The 27,487-nt window shown below is 43.0% G+C and overlaps 1 protein-coding gene across 1 annotated transcript in view; it reads right to left on the bottom strand.

Annotated features, from left to right (window-relative positions):
* adgrg6 (adhesion G protein-coupled receptor G6) overlaps positions 1–27,487 on the bottom strand; it is a 60,958-nt gene that overhangs the window by 11,758 nt on the left and 21,713 nt on the right. The window contains exons 4-28 of the mRNA XM_026341874.1: positions 27,022–27,161; positions 26,335–26,614; positions 25,484–25,657; positions 24,430–24,477; positions 19,770–19,820; positions 17,252–17,323; positions 16,185–16,289; positions 14,936–15,013; positions 14,294–14,377; positions 8,417–13,649; positions 7,591–7,640; positions 7,100–7,211; positions 6,822–6,910; positions 6,671–6,732; positions 6,449–6,582; positions 5,575–5,740; positions 4,764–4,898; positions 4,512–4,628; positions 4,326–4,368; positions 3,669–3,775; positions 3,093–3,220; positions 2,111–2,382; positions 1,782–1,875; positions 1,409–1,559; positions 1,050–1,182 (exon numbers count right to left, since the gene is read on the bottom strand). Of these exons, the coding sequence (XP_026197659.1) occupies positions 1,050–1,182; positions 1,409–1,559; positions 1,782–1,875; positions 2,111–2,382; positions 3,093–3,220; positions 3,669–3,775; positions 4,326–4,368; positions 4,512–4,628; positions 4,764–4,898; positions 5,575–5,740; positions 6,449–6,582; positions 6,671–6,732; positions 6,822–6,910; positions 7,100–7,211; positions 7,591–7,640; positions 8,417–13,649; positions 14,294–14,377; positions 14,936–15,013; positions 16,185–16,289; positions 17,252–17,323; positions 19,770–19,820; positions 24,430–24,477; positions 25,484–25,657; positions 26,335–26,614; positions 27,022–27,161 (8,058 nt within the window). The remainder of the gene's footprint in view (positions 1–1,049; positions 1,183–1,408; positions 1,560–1,781; positions 1,876–2,110; positions 2,383–3,092; positions 3,221–3,668; positions 3,776–4,325; positions 4,369–4,511; positions 4,629–4,763; positions 4,899–5,574; positions 5,741–6,448; positions 6,583–6,670; positions 6,733–6,821; positions 6,911–7,099; positions 7,212–7,590; positions 7,641–8,416; positions 13,650–14,293; positions 14,378–14,935; positions 15,014–16,184; positions 16,290–17,251; positions 17,324–19,769; positions 19,821–24,429; positions 24,478–25,483; positions 25,658–26,334; positions 26,615–27,021; positions 27,162–27,487) is intronic.

Genomic DNA, 27,487 nt, shown 5'->3' with positions numbered 1-27,487 from the left:
TTAACTAGAAAAAGAAAATACGATCACATCACTCCTGTATTAGCTTCCTTACACTGGCTGTCAGTATGTTTTAGGATTGATTTTAAGATATTATTAATAACTTTTAAAGCTCTGCATGGCCTTTCCCCCAGCTATATATCCCAGCTTTTAAAGCCTTATGAGCCTGCACGTAGCCTGAGATCCTCTGGTAGAAATCTTCTGTATGTCCCCAATGTCAGAATGACTACTAGAGGTGACAGAGCCTTTTCAGTTAGAGCCCCTAAACTCTGGAACAGCTTACCCGAGGAAATAAGATCAGCTGACTCAGTAACATCTTTTAAAACTCTCCTTAAAACATACCTCTACCGGCGAGCCTTTTGCGATCTTCTGTAAGCTAAAACAAATCTGTCCTTGGGAAGACTCTCCATTAGATTACAATGTCTTTACGTTGGAACTGGTCTCCCCAAGGATCGATGTGGTAGTTGTTTGTATTATTGTTTTGTTTGTATAACTGTTTCCTGCTACCCAACCGGTCGAGGCAGATGGCCGTCTAGCTTGAGCCTGGTTCTGCTGGAGGTTTCTTCCCCTAGGGGGAGTTTTTCCTCTACACTGTTTTCCTAGTGCTTGCTCAAGTTGATCTTGTTGGGCTACATGTGTTTCTTGTCTGTCTTGTGAAGCACTTTGTAACATATGTTTAGAAAAGTGCTCTATAAATAAATTTATTATTATTATTATTATAATCATGGTTCATATTTTTTTTAAAACAAATCCATTTCTTATTTAAAACTGTTTCCTTGACAACAAGTTGCCAAATTTCACTGAGAAAAATGTTCCAGTCAGAAATCAGCAGGTTCAAACGTGACAAATGTGCCTGAGTCAGAGGTGATGTTACACCTGCAGCTGTCAATAGCGAGGTCACGGTGTCGCCAGAAGAAACAGGTGCTGAAAACGCTGCATCACTGAGATGCTACGTTACAGATCTGTAAACTGAGTCTAGTAAATCTGTTTTTCCCTGTTGTGTTGAAAGAGAGCCAGCGTCACGGTGAAGAGTTACCAGCTGGTTACTGTACCTTGAAGTGAGTTGAAGATGGTGAAGAGGTACGTGAAGGCCAGGTTGACGGGTCCCCAGGCGAACAGAGCGAAGCCCCACGTCATCCCCAGCAGGAAGGTGAGACTGATGGCGCTCCGCAGGTTTCGCAGAACCTGGATCACACAACACAAACATGTTCGGGTAAATATTAGCTGTTAAACACTTTATGTGACACGTGGTTCAGTCACTTTACTCCTCTCCTCTTCACACACTGTTGCTGCCTGGTTTTTATGATTCAGCTAGTTAAAAAGTTCTGCACGTTACTAATTATAACTAATTATTACAATAAGAAAATAAATGTTTTTTTTCATTTAAAATGTCGTCAGATTATTTGCAGACCTCCTCTCGCAGCGTGCGGTTGCTGCGTTTGCCGTTGCGGCCACAGATCTGCATCATCACCACGATGAACATGGCCACGTTCAGTAGAAACACCAGACAGAAGTAACCGACACAGGTGGTGTAGAAGACGGCTGCATTATCGATCCAGCAGCTGACGAGAGAAGGAGCATATGAGAGTGTTAGTGTGGAAGACAGAGAAAGGACGTCCCAGAGTGCAGCTGGTCTGATTATTATTCATTAATTAAACAATTAACAGATGTTTGTTTCTCCTAAAGTTGGTTCTGACACTAAAATGATGGGATTTCATATTTGATAGTGTAGAGACGTCCTTAATGTAAGTAAATGAATCACACAGGCTGGAAAAAAGACTCACAACTGGGGGGTTAGGCCTTCGGACCCTCCATCGTACAGCAGCTTGTAATGTTGTTTATTCACTGCAACAACAATCACCACCACCAGCGCAGGGGAGACCTGCAACAAAACACACCACTGCTCACTGCTCTTTTTTCATGTCGGATTTTCTCCTTTGTGACGTCAGCTGAGTAAATACTACACATGTACCAGTACATACAAAAGGCATCATGGTGGTAATTCCACTCTTACGGTTGTTAATATTTTTACACTGTATAGGACCCAACTCACCGTTGTGTTAACTAATAACGACACAGTTGATGATACGATATTAAAAATCAAACAGCCACTCACCCCACCCGACGATACAGAACTTGAGGATGTATCTGCGTACGTAGGTGTTAAAGACTTTGACCAGAGCGATGTACATGTGGATGGACTCCAACCCCATCCAGGTGAAGGAGGTCAGCAGGAAGTAGTGCAAGAACACAGCCACCAGCTGGCACAGCCAGTCGCTTCCCAGGCTGGCCAGCCATCCGTCCAACAGGAAGACCATGTTGAGGAAGAGTAACGACGCACTGAGGTTCATCAGGATCTTAGACGGGTAGTCGCGTCGAAGTTTTCTGTGGGAACGGAAGACAAACAGAAAAAAGATGTTAAATCAAAAGAGGAGAAAACCACCAAACATGAGCTTAGAAAGACGAACTCCTGAGGAAACCTGCACCGCTGTCACCCTTTAATAATAATAATAATAATAATAATAATAATAATAATAATAATAATTTGGTCTCTGATTGACTGTGGTAATCGTAGATTTATAGGAATAAATCACAGTTGAAGGTGTTTCATCAGGTTCATGTTTAAATGTTCACTGAGTGAAATCGATTTCTGAAGCTGTGGTCGTTTAAATGTGACATTCACAGTTTTATACTGTGATTCTATGAATATTTAAAAGAAACGTTGTGGAAATGTGCCTGTTTGATATTCACTAGTTATTTACTTTCTTATCAGACAGGTGATATTAAACCCAGTCAGTCTACAGCACAAGAAACCAAGTAACAGGCAATGACCTCCTCTCTTCACTAAGTAAATAGTCATTCTAAGTATAACAGCACCAATTTCTGACTCATCAAGTCTCAAGTCTAACATGATCCACTATGTTTCATTAGCGACACCACTGAATCCACGGGTCGGCTGTTTGTCTTTCTGGGTGAGGCACTCTGGCTTCCTCCCACAGAGGCATGCAGTTAGACTCTGACTGGTGTGAAAGGTTTTCTGCCTCTGTACGTCTGGATAGGATGATGGATGAATGACTGCGTGTACTGGGACTCACTCGAAGGCGATGTATGTGAGCAGCGTGACAGCCGTGAAGATGGCGGAGACGCCGCAGCCGACGTAGGTGATGAAGGTCAGTATCTTGTTGTTCTGTGGATCTATATGAGATGAAGTTCTTGATATGTCCTAAACAGAGAAATGCAAACTGAGTTACGAACATAAAGATTTGAAATAAGAAAATCTTTTAACAGAGACAAAAATACAATTTGTCCTTTGATGTGGAAAAATGATTGAATCTAGTGTGAGCTCTGGTTGGTTAATAGATGCTGAGGATGTGCAGAGAGTTCCTGGGGGACAGAGACCAGCTTGTACATGTAAAGACAGTAAACTCTGACTAGTTTGTACTTTAAGATACTGAATTTCTACAGATGTCAATATGACAAGAGATTCTAAAAAATTGTACTAATAGTACTAAAATAATGCAGATAGTACTACCAAAGAGTGAGACGATGTTAATGTTGAGAGGGGCAAACTGTTTATTATTGAGCATATTTAGGAAAGTACCTCGACTTTCACCTGTGCATTTAGTGTTTGTACTTCTACCACCTGTGACTGTGAAGCACCAGCGTCTTACCATAAGGATAGCGAAGTGTGTCAGGTGGTCACACAGACAGACGGTTCTGTTGTTGGTGAAATTCTTGGACACGGTGCAGCCTTCTCTGTTCCAGCCTCCAGTCCCACCTAGTGGCAACACAGAGGTACTGCATTACAATCACCTCACCTGTATAACATCAGCTTTTCAGAAGACAGCTGACAAACGGCTGTCGCTGCAGAAACACTGGAAAACAACTCTCCTGAAGATAATTTTAAAACATCAGCACGTAGTTTTATTATTCACCAGCACAGGTACAGTTGTTTTCTTCTGTACTTTATGGAATAAATAAATTCCTGCTGTCTTTCTACCTCAGAATAATCACTTTACAGTAAGAAGATCCTCTTTTTACTGTTGGAAGCTGTTTGAATGCCAGAAAAAGTAAATGTGTTTTAGATAATGCTGAGCACCGTGACTGAAATTCAAGAAGCAGAGAAGAAAGAAGATTTATTTATCGGCCCGAAAGACTGACAATTTATGAGCACGCTCAAGCGCTACGAGAGGATCCCAGCGGAGGAGAGAGTTGATAAAAAACCTTTAACAGATGGGATCCTCTCCTCAGAACGTTTCCCTGTTGGTCTGACCTGGAATCAACCTGGAGAAGTGTAGAGTGATGTGATAACAGACGCACAGACTTACTGTTCATGCTGAAGTCCCAGAACACGCAAACTGGATTTGAGGACTGTCAGGACAGGAGGAAAAACAAAGAGCATCAAGTTCACTAAAGCAGATGCTCAGAGGCAGCTCATCACAGACACCAGAGCAGAATCCCAGTTTACTTCACTTTAAGTTGTGTTGGGTAAAAACACACTAACACTGCTGTACCTGTTCAGACAGGTGAGCGATCTCGATCTGCACCGGATCCTTCAGGCCACTGATGGACAGGTTCCCCACACTGCTGGCCACCACGTAGCTGTTCAAATAGCGACCGTCCTGCTTCGTCTGCAAACAGCCACAAACAACAATCAGCTTCTTTAACGAGTTTACTGTTGCTCAGCTTTATTTACCCTGATCCAATATTTACAGGTGTTGTTTTGTGTCTTCTCGTTTTCTCTGTGTGATCTGAGCTGAACTGACCTGAAAGAAGTTTGTGTTGTTGAAGAACATGAAGTTGATCCTGGACAGAGACGATCTGTCGGAGACGTTGGACAGTAGAGAGGCAGGAAGGGTGATCTGAGCTAAAGGGTTCATCCTGTCTGATTCAAAATCAATCTGTGAGAGGAGGAGAGGAGGAGGAGGTGGAGGAGAGAGGAGGAGGAGAGGAGAGGAGAGAGGAGGAGAGGAGAGAGGAGAGAGGAGGAGGAGAGGAGAGAGGAGGAGAGGAGGAGGAGGAAATAGGAGAGGAGAGAGGAGGAGAGGAGAGGAAGAGAGGGGAGGAGGAGAGGGGAGGAGGAGGAAGAGAGGAGAGGAGAGAGGAGAGGAGAGGAGATCGGGAGGAGAGGAGGAGAGGAGGAGAGGGGAGGAGAGGAATAGGAGAGGAGAGAGGAGGAGAGGAGAGGAGGAAATAGGAGAGGAGAGAGGAGGAGAGGAGAGGAGGAAATAGGAGGGAGGAGAGAAGGAGAGGAGGGAGAGGAGGGAGAGGGGGGGAAATAGGAGGAAATAGGAGAGGAGAGGAGGAGAGGAGAGGAAGAGAGGGGAGGAGAGGAGAGAGGAGGAGAGGAGGAGGAGGGGAAGAGAGGAGAGGAGAGAGGAGGAGGAGAGGAGAGAGGAGAGGGGAGGGAGGGGAGGAGGTGAGGAGAGGAGAGGAGGAGGAGACGAGGAGAGGAGGTGAGGAGAGGGGAGGGAGGGGAGGAGGTGAGGAGGAGAGGAGGTGAGGAGATAATCAGCCCTCGTTCATTTCAACCCTCTGTGACCTTCGACCTTCTCTGGATCTCTGATCTCCTGTCACCTGTGGCTCGGTGGAGTTCGGAGTCCTGAAGGCGCTGAAAGACGCCCCGTTGAAGGTGCTGGTGTTGAAGGCCAGAATCCCCAGAACCAGGTTTCTGGAGGTGATGTTGATGGACGGGCCGTCGAACTCGATCTTCTGAGCCAGATCATCAACAGTCTTCAGAGCTCTGAGGGAGAGAAACATGTTAGTGAGAAATTAAACCGAAAAAGAAAAAAGAGGAGAAATGAAAAGCTGGTTATAGCAGCTACGAAGAAGTGACATAGTACAAGTACACGGAGGGAAAGTAATACTTCATTCTTACAACACAATACACAGAACAAGTACAAGTACACGGAGGGACAGTAATACTTCATTCTTACAACACAATACACAGAACAAGTACAAGTACACGGAGGGACAGTCATACTTCATTCTTACAACACAATACACAGAACACCTCGAATCAGTGAACTCTACGTCCACGGTCGTGCACGTCCGTCCAGACTCATGTTCTGATCAGATGATGTTTGTGTCAGATGAAATTCCCTCCAGGAGTTTTTACTATTTTACATTGCAGTGAGCTTGACCTTTGACCTCAGATCTCATCAGTTCATCCTCGAGTTCAGGTTGATGCTTGAGCCAATAAAAAACTAAATTCCTCAAAGTATTTGTCTGATGTCGAATTCACAAAATGGGACAGATGTGAAGCCACAGCGACCTTTGACCTTTAATTTACCCAATGTCTAATGATCTAATCTCTTTATGTAGAATAAAGGAATAAAGGCGAGGCCGAGATATATGTAGGAACATATGGACACAGACAACCTGAAAACATAATGTCACAGCGATACAGGAAGTAGAAAGTAGCAGAGCAGCTCGTGACAGCTGAACGTACTCCGAGGCAGCAGCAGGCACCGTGTCGGCGCTGGTCATGACGTTGGAGATGATGCTGACGACGCTGGAGGCCAACGTGCTGTTGACCTTCGCCACACTGACGAGCTCCTTCACCTTCTTCACCACATGCAACAACTGAGAGAGGCCGAGGAGAAGAAGAAGAGTTTCATCAGTCTGTGATCTCAGAGCTTGTCCAGAGTCTGAGAGACGTGTGGACTCTCACCTTGTCATTCGACGCGTTCTTGGAGAACTCGACGAGCTGCACCGCCACATCTGCAGCATTGTCTGCACAGAAACACACAGTTTTCACAGTTTTCCTCTTTGACATTCTCTGCCTCAGTCTGAGAATCTGATTGGCTGGGGGAGACGCGTACCTGCTGACACCTGAATGGTGTCGATGTCCAGGCAGTTGCTGAGGTTCACAGGCGACCAGTAGGACGAGTCGTTCTGTGGATCGATCAAACTGAAAGAGAGAGAGAGACGGTGTCTTCGTGTCTTAATGTGATAAAGCTGAGAGAGGACGTAAGAGGACGTGGGTCTGTCACAGGACGGGACGGCAGAAGACGTCCACACTCTGAGAGCATAGTTGGAAAGACGCAACTCCAAAGACAAAAAGAGTAAAGGTGTGTGTGTGTGTGTGTGTGTGTGTTACCAGGTCCTGGATGCATTCTGGTCCTTGTTGAGCAAACAGGGCAGGTACTTGGTGACTCTGGGTCCGGTCTCAGGCCAGTAGTACTGAAGAAGACTCTCCTCTGGACAGTTTTCTATCAGGAACATAAAAAAAGAGTTGTGTCCATTTATTGGCTGCAAAACGAAAACGTTATTTAAACAGAAGAAGAACAAGAGAGACGGACGAACGGTACAGACCCAGAGGAGAACGGAAGACAAATCAAAGGGAGCAAACACACCGTGTTGTTAGTCATTATTTGTCTCTTATGATTTCTATTTTAATTAGGTATGTTAGGGCCTTCAGGCCTCCTGCTATGCCCCACGTTGGCCTCTAAGTGGCGCTCCAGTATCTCTAAATGTTAGACAAACTCTACTCCATCACTTCAGGTCGGAAACCCTGCAAGCTGCAGACATTTACTGATATTCTACTGAGTTTTAGGGAGCAGCTGGTTATTTGAAGCATTTTAAATGCACCTTGCAGGATTTTGTCTAAGTTAGCAGAGCAGGACGTCTCTACCAAGAAGCTGGATGGATTGAAAAAAGGTGAAGATTCACAAGCACATGAGATGAGATAGAGGCAGAGTCTTAACGGTGGATTTAATGATGGACTGAGAGCAGAGAGACAGAGGTAGAGAGGGAGAAACTACATTCCCTTTACTTTAACTAAAGGTACCAGGCCAAATGCTACTGTGTGATTAGGCTCAGAATCATAATGAACCAATTCTTTCACTACAGTGCACGGTATTCCTCATCATAAACAGTTACTGATATTCTATGCTGCAAACCCGGCCACCTGAAGAGCAAATCTAATTATGCATTCAGTCTTAAAATCTTGAAGTTTCTTTGTCCCCATAACTAAATAAGCATAATAATTTAATTTAAATACACTATATGACTAAAGTCTGTGGAAAGCTGAATATTATATACCATATTGTTCCAAATGCGGTAACAGGCTATACTCTTTGTAGAAGGTGTTTGTGGCTGTAGAGATTTAGTCCTGTTGGATGGGACTGATGCCAGAGCAGGTCATTTAAAAACCATGTCTTTATGGGGACACAGAGGTGAAACAGGAAGAGACAAAGACATACTTTTGCCCGTGAGATCTGATCTTTAGTGACACTTTATCATTAACAATCAAACGTGCAGAGGACCTTTGGCCATATAGTGTATACTGCAGTCTGCAGTGTTGATTTAGTGTTATATTTAAGTTAAGCACCTACTTTAACACCCCCCCACCTGTTTTTGAATATATACACAGACTTTAAGACTTAATACAAGTTACTATGATGATTTTCTTCACATGCATGCTGATGCAGATGATTGTTCTATATTCTCTACATCTACAGTTTTGGTACTGCATGACATACTGTTCCCTGATGACAGTCCACACAGACATGTAAAATGAAAGCGTTGTTTACATTGGCATGGCAACGCAGGCCTGGAAGTTAAGTCCACAGTTGGGGATCCAGGGGTAGCGCGCACCGTGGCCTTTTTGAGGCCCCCGCTGCCACCACTGCTAGCTGACGCACTGACAGCTTTGAATGGAGCTGCTGGAGAAGAGTGCTTTGTGGTTATAAAATGGTGAGCATCACCAATCACAGGCTGTGTAGTGGCAAGGTGGACAACTTTGACATCGCTGTGGTCTGGGTTCATGGCTCCGTTCACTCCTGAGCTCTGATTCCAACTGTGATTCAACACACTCAGACTAGAGTTCAAACTAGCATCTGAAATACTGAGATCTGCTGTTGGTTTGTTGTCTTTGACGTTCCCCTGGGAGACTTCCATACTTCCATTTTCTCTGAGTGTTGTAGCATTCTTGGCTTTTATGGTGTCTGTCATCTGACCTGGCACTGCAGGAGGATCTTTGAGTGTTGGAACAGTGGCCACATTTGACTTGGCGATGTATTTTAATCCTGCTGTGTTTGTATTGTGGCTGTCAATCTCAGTAGGTGAGAGCTCTGCAAGACCAGAAACGATGCCATGATCTAGGGCATCGATAGAGGAGCCAGTGGATCTGGAGACTGGGGCGGAGGATGGAATATTAAGCCCAGAAGAGTGCAGGGGGTTTAAAATGACGGGACCTCCAGTGGGTTGTGCTGATTCTGCAGTAGTGGGGGGGGTGGAGACAGTTTTCATTTCAATAAGGAAAATCTGAGTGTTCAGGACAGCTTTTTGATTAGTTTGAAGGCTTGAAGCAGTGTTTAACATTACATCCAGAGTTACATTGTCATTGGTGTTGACTGCTGAAGAAGCCTGTCCTGCATCAAAGTCATGTTCATTTCCAAGTTGGATTTTTGGAAGAAAATCTGCAGCTGAAGTGAGGTTACTGGATGTCTCAGGTGATAACACTGGAACTGTGACAAAACCCGAATCATTCACTGTCTCTGATTTGTTTGCAAGCTGTGACAAAAGCTCATCGTTGTCATACACTTCAGCAGGAAGGAGAAGTTGTGAATGGCTAGATTTCAGTTTGTCATCATGGAGTGAGGACGCTTGGTGAAGAGGAAATAATTGGCTGACTGCAATAAACTGCTGCATTGACTGTGTTGACTGGCTAATGGGGTATGTAGTTAATCTTTGGAAGGACTGCCGGTTGTCCAGAGCGGGTTGGGTTGTTGTGGAATGGTTAAATCCAGCAGTTGGTCGAGTTGGTGACAACGAGCCAGTTTTTGCTTGTGCCATACTGGCAGCAACTGCTGTCTGCGAAGCCACCCAGCTGGAGAGGACAGGAGTGATAGAAGGAGTGATTAAAGATGAGTGAGGAAGGAGGGAGAGGGTTATGGAGGGATGGATTGTAGGATAGATGGGAGAAAGGTGAAGAAAAGGAGGTGTGAGGCTTGCTGCAAGAGATAGAGAAGACACAATGGAGGATGAAATGGGAGGTGAAGTAAGAGCAGAAGTTAGGTGGGATTGTTGCTGCTGCCTCCCCCCAGCATTGACATGTGCCTCTGCATACTGTGCCTCCTGCCCTGGCATCTCACGCATTTCTAGTTCCTCTCTTGCATCCAAAAACTCACTCATATATGGCCGAAAAGCCGAATGTGAAAGCATCTGTGTTGAACTGTGTGTGTGACGGTGTTCTTCAGTGTTAGTTTGTGTCAGGGCTGAGTGGTGCGTATAATCCAGCCCCGGAGCATGCTGAGGGGTTGTGATGCCAAGCTGTGCACTAGGGCTGTTGTGTAGAGCCAGCGTCTGTGTCGGAGCCATGACAGATGGATTTGACAAAGGGGGAGTGGGGTGATTAAATGCATGATCATAGCCAGGGAGGGCCTGCGAGTCCACAGAGTTAGGCTCAGCACCAGCGGCTGTGTTCACCTGATTATCGGTGTGGAAATGAGAGATTGTTTCCTGAAACCTCCATGGAACTGTGTTAAAGGTCAGACTGGAAGTATGTCTGTCTTGTGACCCAGATGAAAATGTCCCAGCCAAAAGAAGAGAGTTCTCAATTACAGCATCTTGGGACAGTGACATGGAAGACGGTGTACTTTTCTCTTCTTCTGTGAGTTCTGTCACATCAGCAACTCGCATCATGGCGTCACCAGGAAGAGTCTCTGACGATACAGTGAATGACACACTGTCACGATGATGTACAAGGGGACTCCAGCTTGAAAGAAAGGGATTTGAAGATGTGGCAGACAAAGAAGCAGAGTGCAAATCTTGGCTTCTATCAATAGTTGCTTGAAGCAGCGCTGGGGTGCGTTCAAAGGGCCAAATGCCAGCAGCTGGCAGGGATGTAAAGCCAATGTCAGACTGACTCACTGGATATGACACATGTGAAGGAGTATATATGTTACTTAAATATCTCTGATCAGCTAAGAACTGACTGACTGACAGACTGGCTGCATTAGAAGAAGGCCACAAAGCTAGTGACAAATCCAAATCAGGGACATGCAACTCCAATTGTGACAGAGACATTTCAGGCGGAGAACTTGGTGTGTTGGTCACAGAGCTGGATGACAACTTCTCCATAGATAGTCCTGAAGGAGTTGCATTAATTTGATTAAAGGAGGGGTCTATAACAATCTCAACTGGCTCGACAAATATACCTGATTGAGCATCAAGAAACTGATTATTGACCGAGTAGGGCAGTTGACTTTTAACAAGTTCTGCTATATTGTTAGTGGACCTTTCAGCAGAGAATAAATTATATTCAGAGAGCACTGCACCCTCAACAACTGGCATCTGAGAATCACTAGGGGCTTTAGAAAAGAGAGGAAGTGACAACAAAGACGCTGTTTCAACCCCTGTCACCACAAGGTCCCTTTGAAGGTTTGAGGACAGAGACAGAAATGACAACAGAGAAGGCTGAAAGTTCTTATCATCTCCATCTGACTCTGGAACACGACCAGGTTCAACAATGCCATCTGTTTCTGAAAGCATGTGCTTGGACTGCGGGGAGGGGGAGGGCTGCTGCAGAGCAAAGGGTGGAAGAGGAATGGTGGTGGACCAGGTTTGAGGAGATGCTAGGAGAGGAGGGAGGGTGTTTGTGTGCAGAGATGGGGGGGTTGGAATTTGTAAAGTAACAGGGCTGGAGGAGACAAACAATGAACCAGATAGATTGAAGGCATGAGAGGAGGTTAATGGATTAGAGGCTGCCAGGAATGCAAAAGAAAGATTTTGGGGACTAAGAGGTAGGGCAGTGGGTGTGGAGGAATTATGGATGTTAAGAGAGGACGTAAAAGTGCTAGAACCATTTTTGGGGAAAACAGAGGGAGAAATTGGGGGTGTGTGGAGAATGAAGTGCACAGATGAATTCAAGTCTGTACTATATAAATTGCTTAAAAGTCTACTTTTGGCTACTGCAAGTTTAACATCACTTCCAGCAAAGTCTGCTTCATCCATACTTTCCAGTAGGTGTAAAGAAAGGGAGGATTCAGAAATCTGTGATATGTCTTCCTTCTGTGGCACTGAAGAAGAGAATATCTGTTTGGGGAGACTCTCCTCTGCATGATAAGCAGAGGAGCTCAGTCGTATCATGGGCAAAGAAGGTGTTGGCTGTATAAGGAGGGATGAAAGGGATGAAAGTGGGGGAATAAAAAGATCTGGTGTTGGGTGAAAAGTCAGTGTTTGTACTTGTTGAGTGGCAGCCTGTGAGTTGGGATTTTCCTCTAGCCTCTGTCCACTTGAGCTAGTGTTGTTTGAAACCCTGTGGTGGGTTTGAGCTCCTGTCAAAGTCTGAGAAACAGCTACTGTAGCAGTATGAGACCTGCTAATAAATGGGACTGCTTCTGGGTTTAGTCGATGGATCGAGTACGTTGGAGAACTACTGTCTGCTACTAATCTACTGTCTAGACTCATGGGGAAATGTGTTTCCATTAGCAAATGTTCACTTCTTCCTTCAGAAGCACTTAAGGGATGTGGTGTTGGAAGTAAAGTATGAGGCTCGAATTGGTTGAAGGACTGTTGGTTGTTGGTATCAGGGCTGGTAAAGGCTGGTGAGATGGTGGTTGGTTTATCCAAGGAATAGGCAGCATCAAACTCATACAAGCTCAAAGAAGCACCCTCTTCTCCAAACGGAGTCAAATCATACACAAATGATTCATCATTCCCTGATGAGTCCTCATCACCCAGTGTTTCCAGAGGATCTGTCCAGTTACCCTTAACCATGGTTTGGTTTTCCCCACTGTTCATGTTTAGCAGTGACCACTGGGGTGCTGCAGGCTTGTTCTTCCTGTAGCTGAGTGCAGATGATGGTGACAACAAAGATGATGCTGATAATGACAGGGGTGATGCCCCCACCACTGAGGAAGATTCTTTTGTATGTAATGCCTCATCTCTACGTTGCCATGGATATGACCCTTGAACCCCTGCTGCAGGAGAGAGCTTTGAGTCTGGAGTAGTTGTAGGACTCTCCTTGTTGGAGCCCGGATAGTGCAAAGGGTTTGCTTGTGATGTAGGTTGAGTTGATGCATTTTGGCAACCTGTTGTGTTTTGCAACACAGGTGACTTTGTGTACATAGGCGTGTATCTGAATCCAGTTGGTTGTCTAGCATATGTAGGCCTGGATGTGGATTTAAGTACACCTAGTGATGCAGCAGGTTTTGTGATGTGAAAAGGTGGCCTGGGTGATGCTCTTGTGGAAGTTGGGCGTCTTCCTCCATTCGGACGTTTCCTCCCCTGCCAGATCAAAGGTGTAGAGATGAACCCCAGGAAGGTCTTAGAGCTGCGATGTCCTGGAGGCCTGGGAAGAGAAGCTGGAGGTCTAGAGTAAGAGGATTCTGGTGGGGCCGGAGGACCAAAAGCTGGAGCTGTGAGTCTGGGTTGATCTGCTGGATGTGAGGATTTAGGGCTTTGGTCTGGAGGACTCAAGTGACTAGATGCAAAGGACCTACGGATTCCTGTCTTTGGAGGTCTACTTAAAGTGGCAGGAGTAGCATCTGGTCTAGGTGCCTCAGAAACAACAGGTCCACCAGCAGGTAATCCAAAAACATGCCTGAGTCTTCTGTGGTGATCAGTTGGTCCAGAAGCTAACTGATTGGACTGGGAAGCAGGGGATTCAGGAGAAGAGTTTTTGGTTGAAGATGTCTTCTTTGCTGCCAGAACATGGTACATCGAACCAGGTGTCATTATAGTAAAAAGGCAGGTTACAGAGAGTAACAAAAAGTAATAGAGTACTTTAAAGAAAAAATACCAGTGCACACAACACACATTAAGATTAAGACACTTTCACCATTAAATAAACCTCAAGCTTCACTTCATTAGTTTCAGGAAATCGTACCTTGATTTTAATCATGTTTAACATTATATTTGCTTATTAGAGAAAAGTTACAATTACAAGAACAGAAGAAAAGAATAACAGGAAAGGACCGAAGTGTGAGTAACGAGTAACACAAACCGAGGCACCAACAGATTATGTAAATGTACTGTATGTACCATATGAAAGGAGAAGTTTGTACGAGCAGGTTAAGATGTTTTATGGATTAAATTGTGAGTAGCACAAGAGAGAACAGCAACAGTATCCCAATGCTGATCATTATGAATCAAGGGACCTGAACACATTACAGCTAAATCAGGAAGATAGTACATCAACATGCTAATAGAGAAACATGATTTACTAAATCATAGTTTGAATTCCATCTTTTTTTTTAAGAGAGCACAGAAATAAAATGACATGGATGGCAGCAGTTTATCATACAGATGGTCGTTTCTGAGCTACACGTGCGAGAGTGCGTCTTACCCCAAGAGGAAGCAGTAGTAACAGCTAAGTTAGTGGTTGGCTGGTTAATAGTTACTAACAGCAGCGGAGGAGTCGTTCCTTCAGCTGTTGGTGGGGAGGAAACAACAGGAAAATCAAGCTAAAGGGTGAAGGCTGGAAATTTAAATGAAGCTAGAAGAGTAAGAAAGGATGATCATGTTCTTAAGGGGGCAGAATATTTGGATGGTAGTAATGAGTGCTTCAGAAATGATAGTTACTAGTAAAATATAAAAATATCTAAAGATGTCACTGAAGGATTTTACAGTCTATAACTCGACTGTTTCCCTGAGCTTCCTGAAGTAATTAATATAATTACTTTGCAGAGTTGTACATAGGTCTAAATTAATCAATAGGAAACTTATTATTTCAGACTCCGGAGAATGAATTGATTTTCTTAGAAACATTAATTTTGCTGACATGAAAACAGTGTAAATAGATTTTCACAGGTGTTAAAAATTACAACGACATTTTATATGAAAACTGGTTTAACCAGGTTTCCTGACCAGGTAATATACACATGAACTGAGCTGATGTATGGAAGTGAGTTTAAACCGACATGCACTCGTGGCAGTGTTAAGCTGGTCAGTCTTAGCACTGGCCTTATTCCAGTATTATGGTTCTTACCATGCAGTGGGGGGTTAGTAGCTGGGTTGTTAGTGGGAGCAGCTGATGTAGTTGTTGTGGTGCTGGTTGTCTGTTGTTCTATGGGAGAAAATATCACATCAGCATAAGATTCACCGGTCTGTGTGCAGATTAATGTCACATTCAACACCTGTATTTAAACGGGAAACTTTGTTCTTGTTGTTGAAGTGTTTTTGTGCAAGAGGTTCATGGGAGGCCGACCTCATGTTAACACCCAGATTCACTCCCACTAGCTTCAGTCACAATGAGACAGAGGTGACGCCGTGTCTAAACAGGGAGCATAGTACGGGCAGCACGGTTAACTACTTTACCATGTTCTGTACTGTAGGCTGAAGGGGGAGGTGCAGGGGTAGCAGTGCCAATGGTAATGGTGATGGTAGCAGTAGCCAAAACTGATCAGCATAATGAAAAGGTCAGCAACACAAAACACACAATCCCACTTTGTAATAAGAAAATCGTCTAGCCTGTTCAAGAAAGGTTTCTTCTTGATTTAATGTAAAAAAACGTGACATCTGCTGCACAAACTGAGTTTTCCAAAAGCAACCAGGAGTCAGTGTTAGTTTGGTTTCAAGAGCTGGAAGTACATAGATATAAACGGGTCCCTTTTATCTCTCTTTGAATCAGAGTGTGATCCTGAATGTGAAGAGGAGGAACCTGCTGTCAGACAAGATGTTTTACAATGGTTAAGCTTCTTACCAACTGTAGGCAGTAATAGATTGAGGTTGAGGTGGATTTTAGCACAGACATATTATTAACTTTCTCTGTTGTTTGGTGTTAAACATTTTTAAATGTTTTAACAGTTGTCCAATGTCAGCACATGGTGCAGCATGAATAAACTCTACATAACGTTTTTGATGTTCTCTTATTTAGGTATCAAACCGCAGGAATATGGAGATGAATTATGACCTCTCTGGCATTCAATTTAGTACTGCTAAGACACCAGCAATAGCAATCTACAATATTTAAATTAGACATGACATTACCTATTACTGCTTAGAATAACTCTACAGAAAACTAATATATAATAAAATAAAATTGCTTTTGGCACACTCAGTTTGACAGTCAACAGAAGCAACGGTTGACAGAACAAATGTTCCTGGACTTTATGTCGTTTCTCTTTTCTGCCCTAAATTCAATCAATTTAGAAGAGGAAACATCAAATAATAATAACATAGAAAGTCTAGAGTTGCTCATGGCAAAAAATAAAGCAGCAAAGCAGATGAAATCTTACCAGACGAGGAGGAGCTGGTTGTGCTGGTAGTGGTGGTACTGATTGTGGTTAGAGACATGCTAGTGGTAGGGATGATGGATGGAGCTGGAGTGATGGGAGGAAGGACTGGACACAGCAAAGCGAGAAGGACAACAAGCTGGTTTTAGGTGTAGATCACCCAATGCTCCCGTGATATTTTCAACACGCAGAACTTTTACTAAAAATATCATGCCACGCTGCAAGTACAGGGTATTTCCCACCTCACCTGAGCTATGTATTTAGAATTCCAGTTCTTAATTAGGAAAAAAATCTGCATTACCCTAATCAAAGATCAAGATCTGATTTGATAGTTCCTGGAAACATCCACTACCACAACTAAAGAAAAGAACTGATTAACTCCTGTTTTTAAGGCAGTGGTAGATAATATTGACCAGGTCTCAGCTGTCCAGAGTCAAACACATTCAAACACGTTCATCAGAACAGGACTAGGTGAGTTTTCTTCCAGGTAGATAATGAATAATAGACTGAACAAATGAATAATAGAGGGTTTCATTTCTCAGAGGTGCATGAAAAGTAAAATAGCTCTGAGCAACTTTTCACAGGTACTTGAAAAGTCAAACATGGCACAAATTCAGAGGGTTCTGATTTGTGATCAGAGGGAAGCCGCTTCAAAAACTCATTAAGGATAATTGTATTTGCTGATGAACTCTAAATGACTTTCTTGAAAAGAACTTCTTGGACCTCAGACAAGCTCCAGAATGATTTTAAATTGACAGGAGATGAGGCGAAAGAGAAAAAAGAGATGGTTAAAAAAGCTATTTGGTTCCAGTAGATAAACAAAACTAGTGAGATGATCAGAACAACAGCTGAACAACATGAATGAGCATCAATAGTGGGTGGTAAACGAGGAGGAGAGAATAATAGTTATTAGAGTGATCAAAAAAGAAAAAGGAATTAAAGCGGGACAGAAGTGGAGAAGGTGACAGCTGGCAGCAAAAAGCAACAGATGAAAAACAGAGAGTCCACTGAGAAAAACATAAGGAGGTGGTTGGAGAAGGAGGTGGAGGGTGAGGATGAGGGTTCCTTACCGTTGGCGGTGGCATTAGTAGCATTGATGATGTTAGTGGCGTCAGTGGATGAGGTGGTGGGAGAGAGAGTGGCTGGTGGTAGTGTCAATGGGATGGGATGAGAGAGAAAAAGATGCAGTGGATGATGAATGTTGGAGAAGCAGCGTGACAAGAGATCATCTTTAGAGCAGAACCTTTGTGGGTACACAGTAAAAATGCTCCACAGTACTTTGGTCTTTGAGATGCTGGGGTAGAAGAGGCTTGATCAAAAATGAATCTGACTTGAATCTCACGACACCAACTCACCACGTAGGAGCTCTAGTGGTGAGCGAACAATGTGTCCGTGCATGTTTGAAGGAACTTACCTGATGTTATTTGAACCAGTCGGGTTATGTAACTACACAGTACCTTTAAATAGGTTTATCATAGTTTAGCTTGTGCAAATGTCTCAGTGGTACAATTCATTTCAAGTCTGTAGAGCTCCTGAGTGTACGGTAACGTGTATTACCTGGAGATGATTAGTGGCTTATCCAAGAGACTTCTTCAGTTGTGATCAAGTCTCATGCATTTAAAACGTTCATGCATTGTCAACATACAAGTTATAAGTAGGTTTGGGGGTTTAATTACACTCTTCTTCAATCTTTCCATGAATGTAATTTAACTGCATTAGAATCTGAAAACTATTTTATTCACTCTTACACACTTGGTTTGTCAGACTTACAGCTGTGGTGTCTGAAGTTGTTCTGTTTAAGTCATATCCAGGTATTGAAGACTGAGTGCATTTGTTATGATGAAAGACAAAACCTTCCTCAAAATGTATCATCAAAGAGATTCTACAGATGGTAAAAGATGAGACAAGACTACTGTATGTTGGAAGGAAGGAAGTGTTGGACACACACACTCTACTGAGTCACTTTTGCTGCAATTAGCCAAGAATTGTTATAAAGAACAAGAACAATCTGTCCAGTCCTGAGGTGAATGTTACAGTTAGACCTGTTCCTGAGTGTTAATTAAAGAATGACTCTGCAACCTGCCACCACCAGGACAGTTCGAACAGCCTATTTGGGATGTTTTCTGTATGGTTTCACCTTAATGAAGACTCTATTTGCTGGAGCACACCTGTTCTCAGCGGGGGTTCAGGTGTCCTGGTGGCCCAGTAGCTGTCTACCCACTCCAGGGGTGCTGCTCTTTAGCCGATCCTGCACTCTATAGACCAATTTATTCCAAGGATTAAACCCATAACTGTGTTAGTGCTCTCCCATGGCCTGTTGTATGGCCGGGCTGCCGCACTCATTTATATTCAGGAACACGAGCTGTAGCTTAATTTGCTTCACTTCTTCCCCCTCGTGAGCACAATCCCACAAAAACTGACCTTTAGAAAAATGTCCCTGTGAGGTCGTTCTAGTGCAGGATAGTGTGAGAACTGACATTTAGGGAGTGGGACTGGGTCACATCATCAGATTGATCTCAGCTACTCTTCCGCATGAGTCCTATTGGCGAGATCCAGATCATGTGACATCCTGGAGCTAAGGTGATTGGGTGGAGACAGGTTTTCTTTAGGTCATGAGCTGTGCATGAGCACTATTCTAGTTATTATTCTAGTTTTAATGTTCTGGCTGGGTGGTAAGGCAGATGAACAGCACCCTTGGGTGAAATTTGTTCTAGTCATGTCCTGTTTTAAAGTAAATATGAACAAAGTGAATCGGAGATTCATTTCCACCTTGTTTGGTTTGGAGTGGGTGTTAAAGACTAAATGCTTTGTATGTGTTTCTCCCTTCAAGTTCAGACACAAGTTCAACAATTGGCTTAGTTTAGAACAAGAGGAGCAGCTGCTTCTGTCTTCTGTCTTCTGTCTTCTTCGTTCAGACTAAAACTAGTAAAAGTTCGCAAGCTAGATTATTTTCGGGACTGTGGGCGATGTGGAGGTTCAGGTTAGAAAGTTTCTTTCCTGACTTCAGTTCAGGGACTGAGTAGCTTCAGGGGCTTCAGAAAACCTTGATGGCGTTGGGAGTCTGAAGGTTTCTTAACAAGGCACATAGAGAATCAACTGACAGCAGTATTTGGAACCGATGCTGCTGAGTTTGAGAGTTTGAGTCTTACGTTCCTACAATGACATTAAATATGGAGAAGGACGTCACTTATGTCTGTAGGATTCTACAGCACATCGGTGGATGGTTCAGGATGTGGACACTGCCAGGGATCAAGTCCCACCAGTGTCAGCCTTAACAACAGTGATGGAACCTAAAGACGCCTCAGGCAACACCTGTAACCTGGAGTTTCATTAGGAAACCCTATAGAAGTAAACGTACTGACAAACACTGAGAACAGATGAGGATGAATCGTACAAGATCAAATGGAGATATAATGATTATTCTTGTCACAGAGGGAAGGAGGAGGACAACATGACCTATAATGTATTGCTGCATGTCACTATGCGAAGGTGCTGTGATTTCAAGCCCTCTTGCTATGTTGTAGTTACAGCTGTGAAGCCAGTGTTCACCGTGCATGTGTGTTCATGAAGTGTGTTCGTGTTTCCTACCTGGGCAGACGAGTCTGGAGAAGTCACAGCTGGTAACGCCGGGTGTGCTGCCTGAGAAGAGAGATGAGGGAAGATTTAAAAGACAAAGATGAATCAGTTAAAGATCAGAGAACACTTGATCATTGGTTTTAGCCAGGTTTACCTACTAAACTGACAGCTGAATGTTTGCTGGGTAAATAGAACTCCTTTGACATCCTGCAGATTTCCCATCAATCAGACTTTCTGAACCGGTGGGACGCAGATTGGCAGCTTGCAGGGATCAAACCCCTGATATTTTATTTCAGGGACAGACTGTCTATTCAACTGTGAGCTTACAACAGGCAAAAATCAACAGCTCCTCAAGTACTTTGGCCATTTGAAATATAATACTGAGCCCCGCTCCGGCCCACACATAGTGTTCATTCACAGGCCGGGGGAGCAGTGAAAGCCCAACACACTAACAGGAGGAATGTGTTCAAGACAGTGTCAGCAACACAGGAATTCAATAATCAGGGATGGTATGTGGTTCAAAGGAGGTGAGAAGGGCTGAAGATTGTGCCCAGTCATGATCTACCTCTGTCACTCGGTCTTCTTGTGTCCCCCTCATGGTTTGTGCTTTGTTCTTCTCCTGGTTTTATTTCTCTTTTCCTTCTCTCCCAGTTTTTTATCTCTTCTGCACCCTCCTCATATCCTGTTTCCACTCACTGAATGTTCATGTAGGTTTCCACATATTATATTTTATCCTCCGCTCTCTTTCTTTCTCGCTCCAACTCCTGCCAATTCTAACTCTGCTGATTAGCGCGAATGAAAGCTGCTCATTGCTGCTCTGCTGAGCCCTTTACCAGCAGAATGTGTCGGCCAGTGTGGAGGCAGATAAAGACAAGTATGACTAACAATGAGCTACAATTAATCTAATCATTGTGCACCAGGTAGTGGACTAAATTTCCACATCATTACAGTAAAAATATGTATATAATCTGCAAGAAAAGAAGCACACAAGCCCATGTTTCTACTGTAATTTCTGCAAAGAATAGCTAATCATCCATGCTCATTAGGCTTATTTGAATTTCAGAGGGACTAGCAGCAATCAGTAAGAAAAGTAATGTTGTGTCAGCTCAAGAGTTCAAAATGCAAATGATGCAAAATAAAATAATAAATTTCCTTTTCAGCGAAAGTCAAAGCTTTTATTTTCCAGCCAGTGTGTTTCCCTGTATGTCTTTATCAGGGCGTAGCTGTGGTGGCAGTAGCTGATGAACTGTAATTAATGTAATGACTCAACACCAGGCAGTTTGCTATAATTCACTGTCATTACTAGAAAAACATGTTTATTATTCGCTGCAAGAGAAGCTGTTACACTTGGCCTCCGGGGTTCATAGTTAAAGTCATATTCTGCAGCAGTTTCTGCTGCAGAAAATAATGGATGACAGTTGGTGAAGAGTTGTAACCAATATTCAGGTCATTAAAGTTTTTCCAACTGCTGCTCCAAACCCACAGTGTCAGGTTGAACTTTACTGGGAACATACCTTGTTCTAAACTGGCAAAGATCGATGAGGATTTAGATTTCCATTTAGATTTAGGTCTTTCTGTGGTCTGGCAAGGTCATGGATGATTTAAAGGCACCCTGTGGAGTTCCTGACCACTAGTAGGGCTATAGGGAGCCATTCAAAAAAACCTTTATCGTGACTTTAACAGTCAGATTGTTTCAAACTGAGAACCTGGTGGCTGCTTGGGAAATGTCAAATTTCTCTTGGAATAATCCGGTCAAGCGTTTTTAGGTCATGAAGTGAAACTGAGCTTGAGCATAAGAGTCTGGCTTCAGCCTTTTAGCTGTGTCACGGTGTCTCCAAACCTAGGACAATCATCGACCCTAGTGGTCACTGCACACCTTTCATATTACTATTTATTCTATTATGCACAAGTCACTTTAAGTATGAACACTTTACAGCATACTTGCACACCCCCTGGACATTTCTATTTCTATTTGTCCAGATTCTATATTTTTCTACATTGTTCACCTAGGTACACCCAGGTTTTATTTTCTTATATTTTATTTTATTTTTCTCATATTGTTTTATTATTTTCTTATATTTTTCTCATATTTTTCTTATATTGTACATTTGTACTGTACAGATATTTTTATTCTTGTACAGATATTTTGTTCTTTATTCTTTTATTCTTATTCTCAGTTAAATCTACTTCTACTTCTTTAGTATATTAATTTCCCATAAACAGTCTTTAATAGTCTTTTATTTTTTAAGGTCACGGTGTATGTGACAAATAAAATTTGAATTTTGAGATATTAACCTGGGGAGAGCTAAAACTATAAGAAATAAGACCCAAGTTGTAAAAACCTGGAAGTAACAGGTGATATCACAAAGTGTGTGCATGTCCGACTTCACCCTCGGGCATCATTAAGAGATAAAAGACACAGAGCACACACACGTACCAGGGATCATGCAGAGCTCAATTTACCTCAGGAAGCAGAAATATAAATAAACATATACATAAGAACCTCGTTTCCTCACACGCACAAACACACATGTAGCTCAGCAGGCGCCCGGCGACAGCTCTCGCCCGGCCTCATTAACAGACCAAAGAGAGACATAAAAATGGCTTCAAATAGTCCAGACTCGTAAAAAGGAAATAACATTTTGAAGGTAAACACAATCAAGCGCACATCTCTGTGGAAAATAGAAATGAGCACAGGTTTTACTGTAGGCTGGGGCTGGGTGGGGGGCTGCACATCCTGTTAACATGGACGTGGATTTCATTTTTCATTTAAATTCATTAATCTCGTTGTGATCGGCTGTGTTATTGTACACGCGCCTGAATGTTGTAGCATCGACTTTAGTCTTAAAGGCAGTGCTGGGTGGGATCTGCTGTGTGAACCGAACACGGTAACAGGTGGAGGATAAAAGAACACTTACTGTTAGACCTCAAACTGCTCCGTCTCTACATTAGGAGCTCGTAGCAACTCAACTGAACTGAACTATGATTAACAGTCAACACATCTCACTTTCTCAGCTTGTGAACATCCCCTCAGTCTTTCCCCAGCCCTTAAACAAAGCTTCAAGAATCCCTCACAGGATGTCTAGGTCCTGACCTCTGCCCTCCCCTCCTGTCTTCTGCTAAACCCTGGATTATGGCCACTAGAACAACTTGAGGGAATGTTAAATGCATTTAAAGCATTTTCCTCCCGTTCTTCCAGGTTTAGTCATTAAAAACCTGGAAGACATTGAATGTTTACTTTTCCATTCTTGTCTTGCTCACAGCTCAGCACAGACTGAATTTAAAGATTAAAGCCTTTTTAAAAATGTGTCTCCAGGACTTTGGATGAGATCCACACAGGAACATACTGTAACTGTACTTTCTCCAGCACAGTGAAGAAATAAACCTCAAAGCCATAAGAGAGAAAAACAAGTCAGTCTTTCAGCCCACAGCAGCTATAAAACGTCCATTATTGACGAATGGAAAATGTCAAAGTTTGTGAGGCCTCAGGCTGTAAAAGTGCCTGTCAAAACACTGCTGTCTTCAAATGTGCCCTTACCTATCGAGTCTAATCCTTCATGGAGCTCCATGTGAAGACGGCCCCCAGACTGAAACACAACATTTCACTCAGACTATCCCCAAAGTGTTTGTTTCCTCACATCACTGCTGCTTCTTCGAGGCTGGAAATCTCTGTGCACCTTCGTTGGTGTTCACACGGCACAACGATCAGATGTATTTATCCAAATGTAAAATGACACCCTGTGACCTGTATTTGAACTTCTGCTCGGACACAAAAACCTGGGACAATTTCCGAACAGCAGACTGTCTTTGTGTTTCCAAATTAATGCTCTGTTCCTCTTTCCTGATGTTGCAATAAACCAGTTCTCCTGCAGGGATCATTAAATTAATGCAGCTGTGCAAACCTGAAAACCAGATTTATATCGCTGTTTTCTATATTACAGTTTATTAAGGGCTACAACTAATGATGATTTCGTAATAATGTTTTTTCAGTGAGTTTATCTAATGCATTGTATTGCTCAGTACGTGTTAAGTCTCAAATTCAACTGTAAATAGACTTGACATCCAGATCATAAAGATTCAGCAGACGGACTCGGTGCTGGATTCCAACTTATCAGACTTCACTTCTATTAAAACTGTAAAGCTGTCATGTTTGTATCTGGTCACAAGCTCGTCTGCAATAACTTTGGAGCCACATCGTTGCATAACAGGCTCAATAACGGCCTCAGCACTCTGACAGGAAATCTTTCTGACTGACAGTTTCTTGTTGGTGTGAAAATCATCCACATCCGAATGTAGATGACACTGTGACTGACACTGCAGATGATCAGTGGCAACGAGCAGAGTCTGCTGAATGCTCACTCATCAAACCATGATAACCTGAGAACCTTATCAGAACCTGAGAGCTGAGGACCAAGAAACCACCAGGTCACAGACAGAGTATTAAACTACCTAAAAGCTTTGTACAGGCTTTATTAAAAAACTAAAACACATATAAAACAATCTTACGACTGTCTGAGTTATACTATATTTTAACATTTCAGATTTTAATATTTATGAGTGGTTATTGAACCTTAACCTCCATGCATCATAGCGTTATAGCATCATAGTATCATAGAGTTAAATTACAAATCCAAGCACACACTTCAATTAGCAGCATGTTAGCAGCACTCACCACTAGTTGGCGCAGCAGGAGTTAAGTGAATGCAATTAGGGAAGCAGACTGTGAAGAGAAAGACAGATGAGTGGACATCAGTTAAAAGAAAGCATCAGTTAGCATCAGAGATAATAAGTCACTGAACATATCAGTTAATAAGGGCTGCAGAACGGGGGTGTGGTGCATTACAGGTAATGACAGAACACAGCTGAGCTCTGGCAGCACGAGATCAAAATATCCAAAACACACTTAATGAATCGTAACATGAGCAATCAGTCATTTAGACATTAGGTAATAATGAGGTGAACATAGAGGGTCAGACGCTGAGGCAATCAGCCAGACAAGCATAAAATGAAGGTTGTGTGAAGGTCCAGGAATTGAACCAATCCCTCATTAATAAAGGGCTGATTTTTCATTTCCTTAAGTCACCTTGTGAATTCAGATGTACAGGACCTAGAGGCAGCGTGTTGGAGACATATGAACAGGAAGTGAACGTTTGTGATTGACGCCCTCTTTTCTAACCAGTCACAGTAATTCAACAATTTCTGCTTGATTGGGACGTTTTGCAGATTCTTATTTATTAGAGTCCCATACCTGGTCCCATACCTGGGACTATAATAAATAGTCCCTTACCTGGTCCCATACCTGGTCCCATACTTGGTCCCATACCTGGGACTATAACGGGTCACAGCAGATATAGTTTCATGTAAAGTAAGAAAAGCTATAGTAAATTTTCCAACTGTGGACACAAGTTTGAATAGAAGAGAACTGAATAAAAAAACCTTTAAGTGTGTCTGTGGTACTTTGTGGGAGTGTTCTTCTAAATGTATTTTTAGTACCACTTCCACAGGGATCTGAAATCTTGTCAGCAGCCAGACCAGCTGTTGTAATCAATTCATTTACCAGTGCCACCTAAAATTGATTTGTTGCAATTTTCCGAACCCTAACCCTGTTTGCATATATTATCTTATTCATATCATATTTTATAACTTTCTGACTTCTCTATTCTATCTGTGGATCTCAAACCTGTTGTTTTCTACCTACACCTCAGTAATTAAAGCTATGTACTCACGGCAGGTGAGCGTGGTGTCGGTTTGGGCCACTGTGGGCGGGATGGTCCAGTAGCTGTTGTCCCAGTCGATGACGTTTCCCACCATGTCACATGTTAGTGCGTAAAGTTGATCCACTGCCATGGCAAAATCCCAAAGTCGGAGGTTATAAATGTAACCGTCAAAGTTCTGTGATCCTGAACCAGATCCAAGAATACATAGTGAATAAGAAGGTCCGACAGTTTAAGGATCAACAGACAGTAAGTTAAACTGTGTAATCCGTTCTGAAACTAAATGGTGGCGACTGCAGAGAACAGGTTTGATGTGGTACAATTAGTTTTTGTGCAAAGTTTTGTCCAGTGACAGCGAAGTTGAGAAGATCAGAGGAAGGAGGGAGGATAAGGAGCGAGTGTGGTGTGTAAGTGCATCTTATATAATGATATAATTAATTTATGGACGAATGTGAAGGTTAAGGTGACAGTTTCCTGCCCTACTTATGGTTTGAAGCCGTCAAGACTATCAAAAGTCTCCAGTAAGTTATGTAATTCTGAAAACTGCCTTTATATGATCTGTGTAGATGTTGACAGCCACCACTTATAGAGGAGTTATTTTTAACCTTCAGCTAGTTTGAACTCAGGCCTTGTAGTCAGTCGTGCTGTGGTTAAGAGGGAGACTTTGGCCTGGGAAGGCTTCTTATTGAGAGTGGCTGGTTCTTCTCTGGTGGGAACACGTCCACATCGTTATTTAAACTAATGAGGGAATGTTCTCCTACAAGACACAACTACGTTTCAGTGTAAATATGGTAGAACTACAAACAAATGATATATCAGACTTATCAGAACTGTTTATCGGAACCTTCCAAAGCTCAGCTTACCTCCTAACCGGAACTGTCCACCTCCCGGCACTGAGTGGCCCTTAGAGGTCGAGCAGATGTTGAACCATTGCACTCCATTGGCGTAAACTGCCACCCTTCCATTTGTTGAGTCCCAAACTATACAGAAAAGCTTCATCTGGGACGTGAAGGCAGCAGGTGAGAGAAGAGAGCTGATGACGCAGTTCACTCCATCAACAGTCAACGTCATGCCGCTTCCATCGGTGCCCAAACTCAGCGCTGTGTTGCTGCTACTGTCAGTGTAGGTGAAGAGCCACTCTTTCTGCACAGGAACACAGAAAACTCCTTCAGATTGGTTTTGTAAATTATTATGTAACATCCTAGAACATCTGCTAGAACCCCCTAGAAACAAGACCGCACCTCTCCCACCTCTGACAGACATACTAGGGTGGCGTATCATCAGAATCCTGGATCAGACTCTGAATTAACAGCACAACTGGATCTAGTGCTGATGGACACTGGGTGAATCACTGAGCTTACACAAGAGAACTACTACTGAAACCATTTGTTTCATAAAATGCACAAAAAGCATCATGAAACACAAATTCAACAACAGTTCTTCAAACTTTACCAGCAGGTACAGATACATCAATGTATAAACTTTAACCCTGACAGTGCTCAGCACACACACCTGCTTCATCTGCCACTGGTGTCGAGTGTGTGAAATACCTGTTTCTGGGTGATGCGCTGCACCTCAAAGCATATCGTCAGTTGATTAAGTGTTGGTATGGAAACGGTGTCAGCGAGCTGTGTGATTCTGCCGTTACCTCCGGTTATGCTGACCTTCTGGTTCCTCAGGGCCACGGCAACTAGAAAGGAGCAGTGGAAGAAGAGAATAGAGGAGGAGGGGTGGTAGAAGAAAGGGAGCAGGCAAGAAGGTGAGCAAGAAATAAAATTAGGAATAATAAAAGGTAGGAAGTAATGCAAAACATAAAGTGAAAGGAAGGAGAGAAGTGAAAATGAACAAAAAGGAAAGTTAACACATCTTAACACAAAGTTTTTTCACAACACCTGGCTGCACCTGATCTGCATTTTAGTGACCCAGATGATAAGAACTGAATTTAAATAAATCAGTCTCTGTTTTGCTTCATATTAATCATCACAGTCAACGCTGGAGTTGAAAAGTCAACACAGT

Source organism: Anabas testudineus, chromosome 24 (assembly GCF_900324465.2).
Source record: "Anabas testudineus chromosome 24, fAnaTes1.2, whole genome shotgun sequence".
NCBI lineage: Eukaryota > Metazoa > Chordata > Actinopteri > Anabantiformes > Anabantidae > Anabas > Anabas testudineus.
This window is presented reverse-complemented; position numbering and strand designations above follow the sequence as displayed.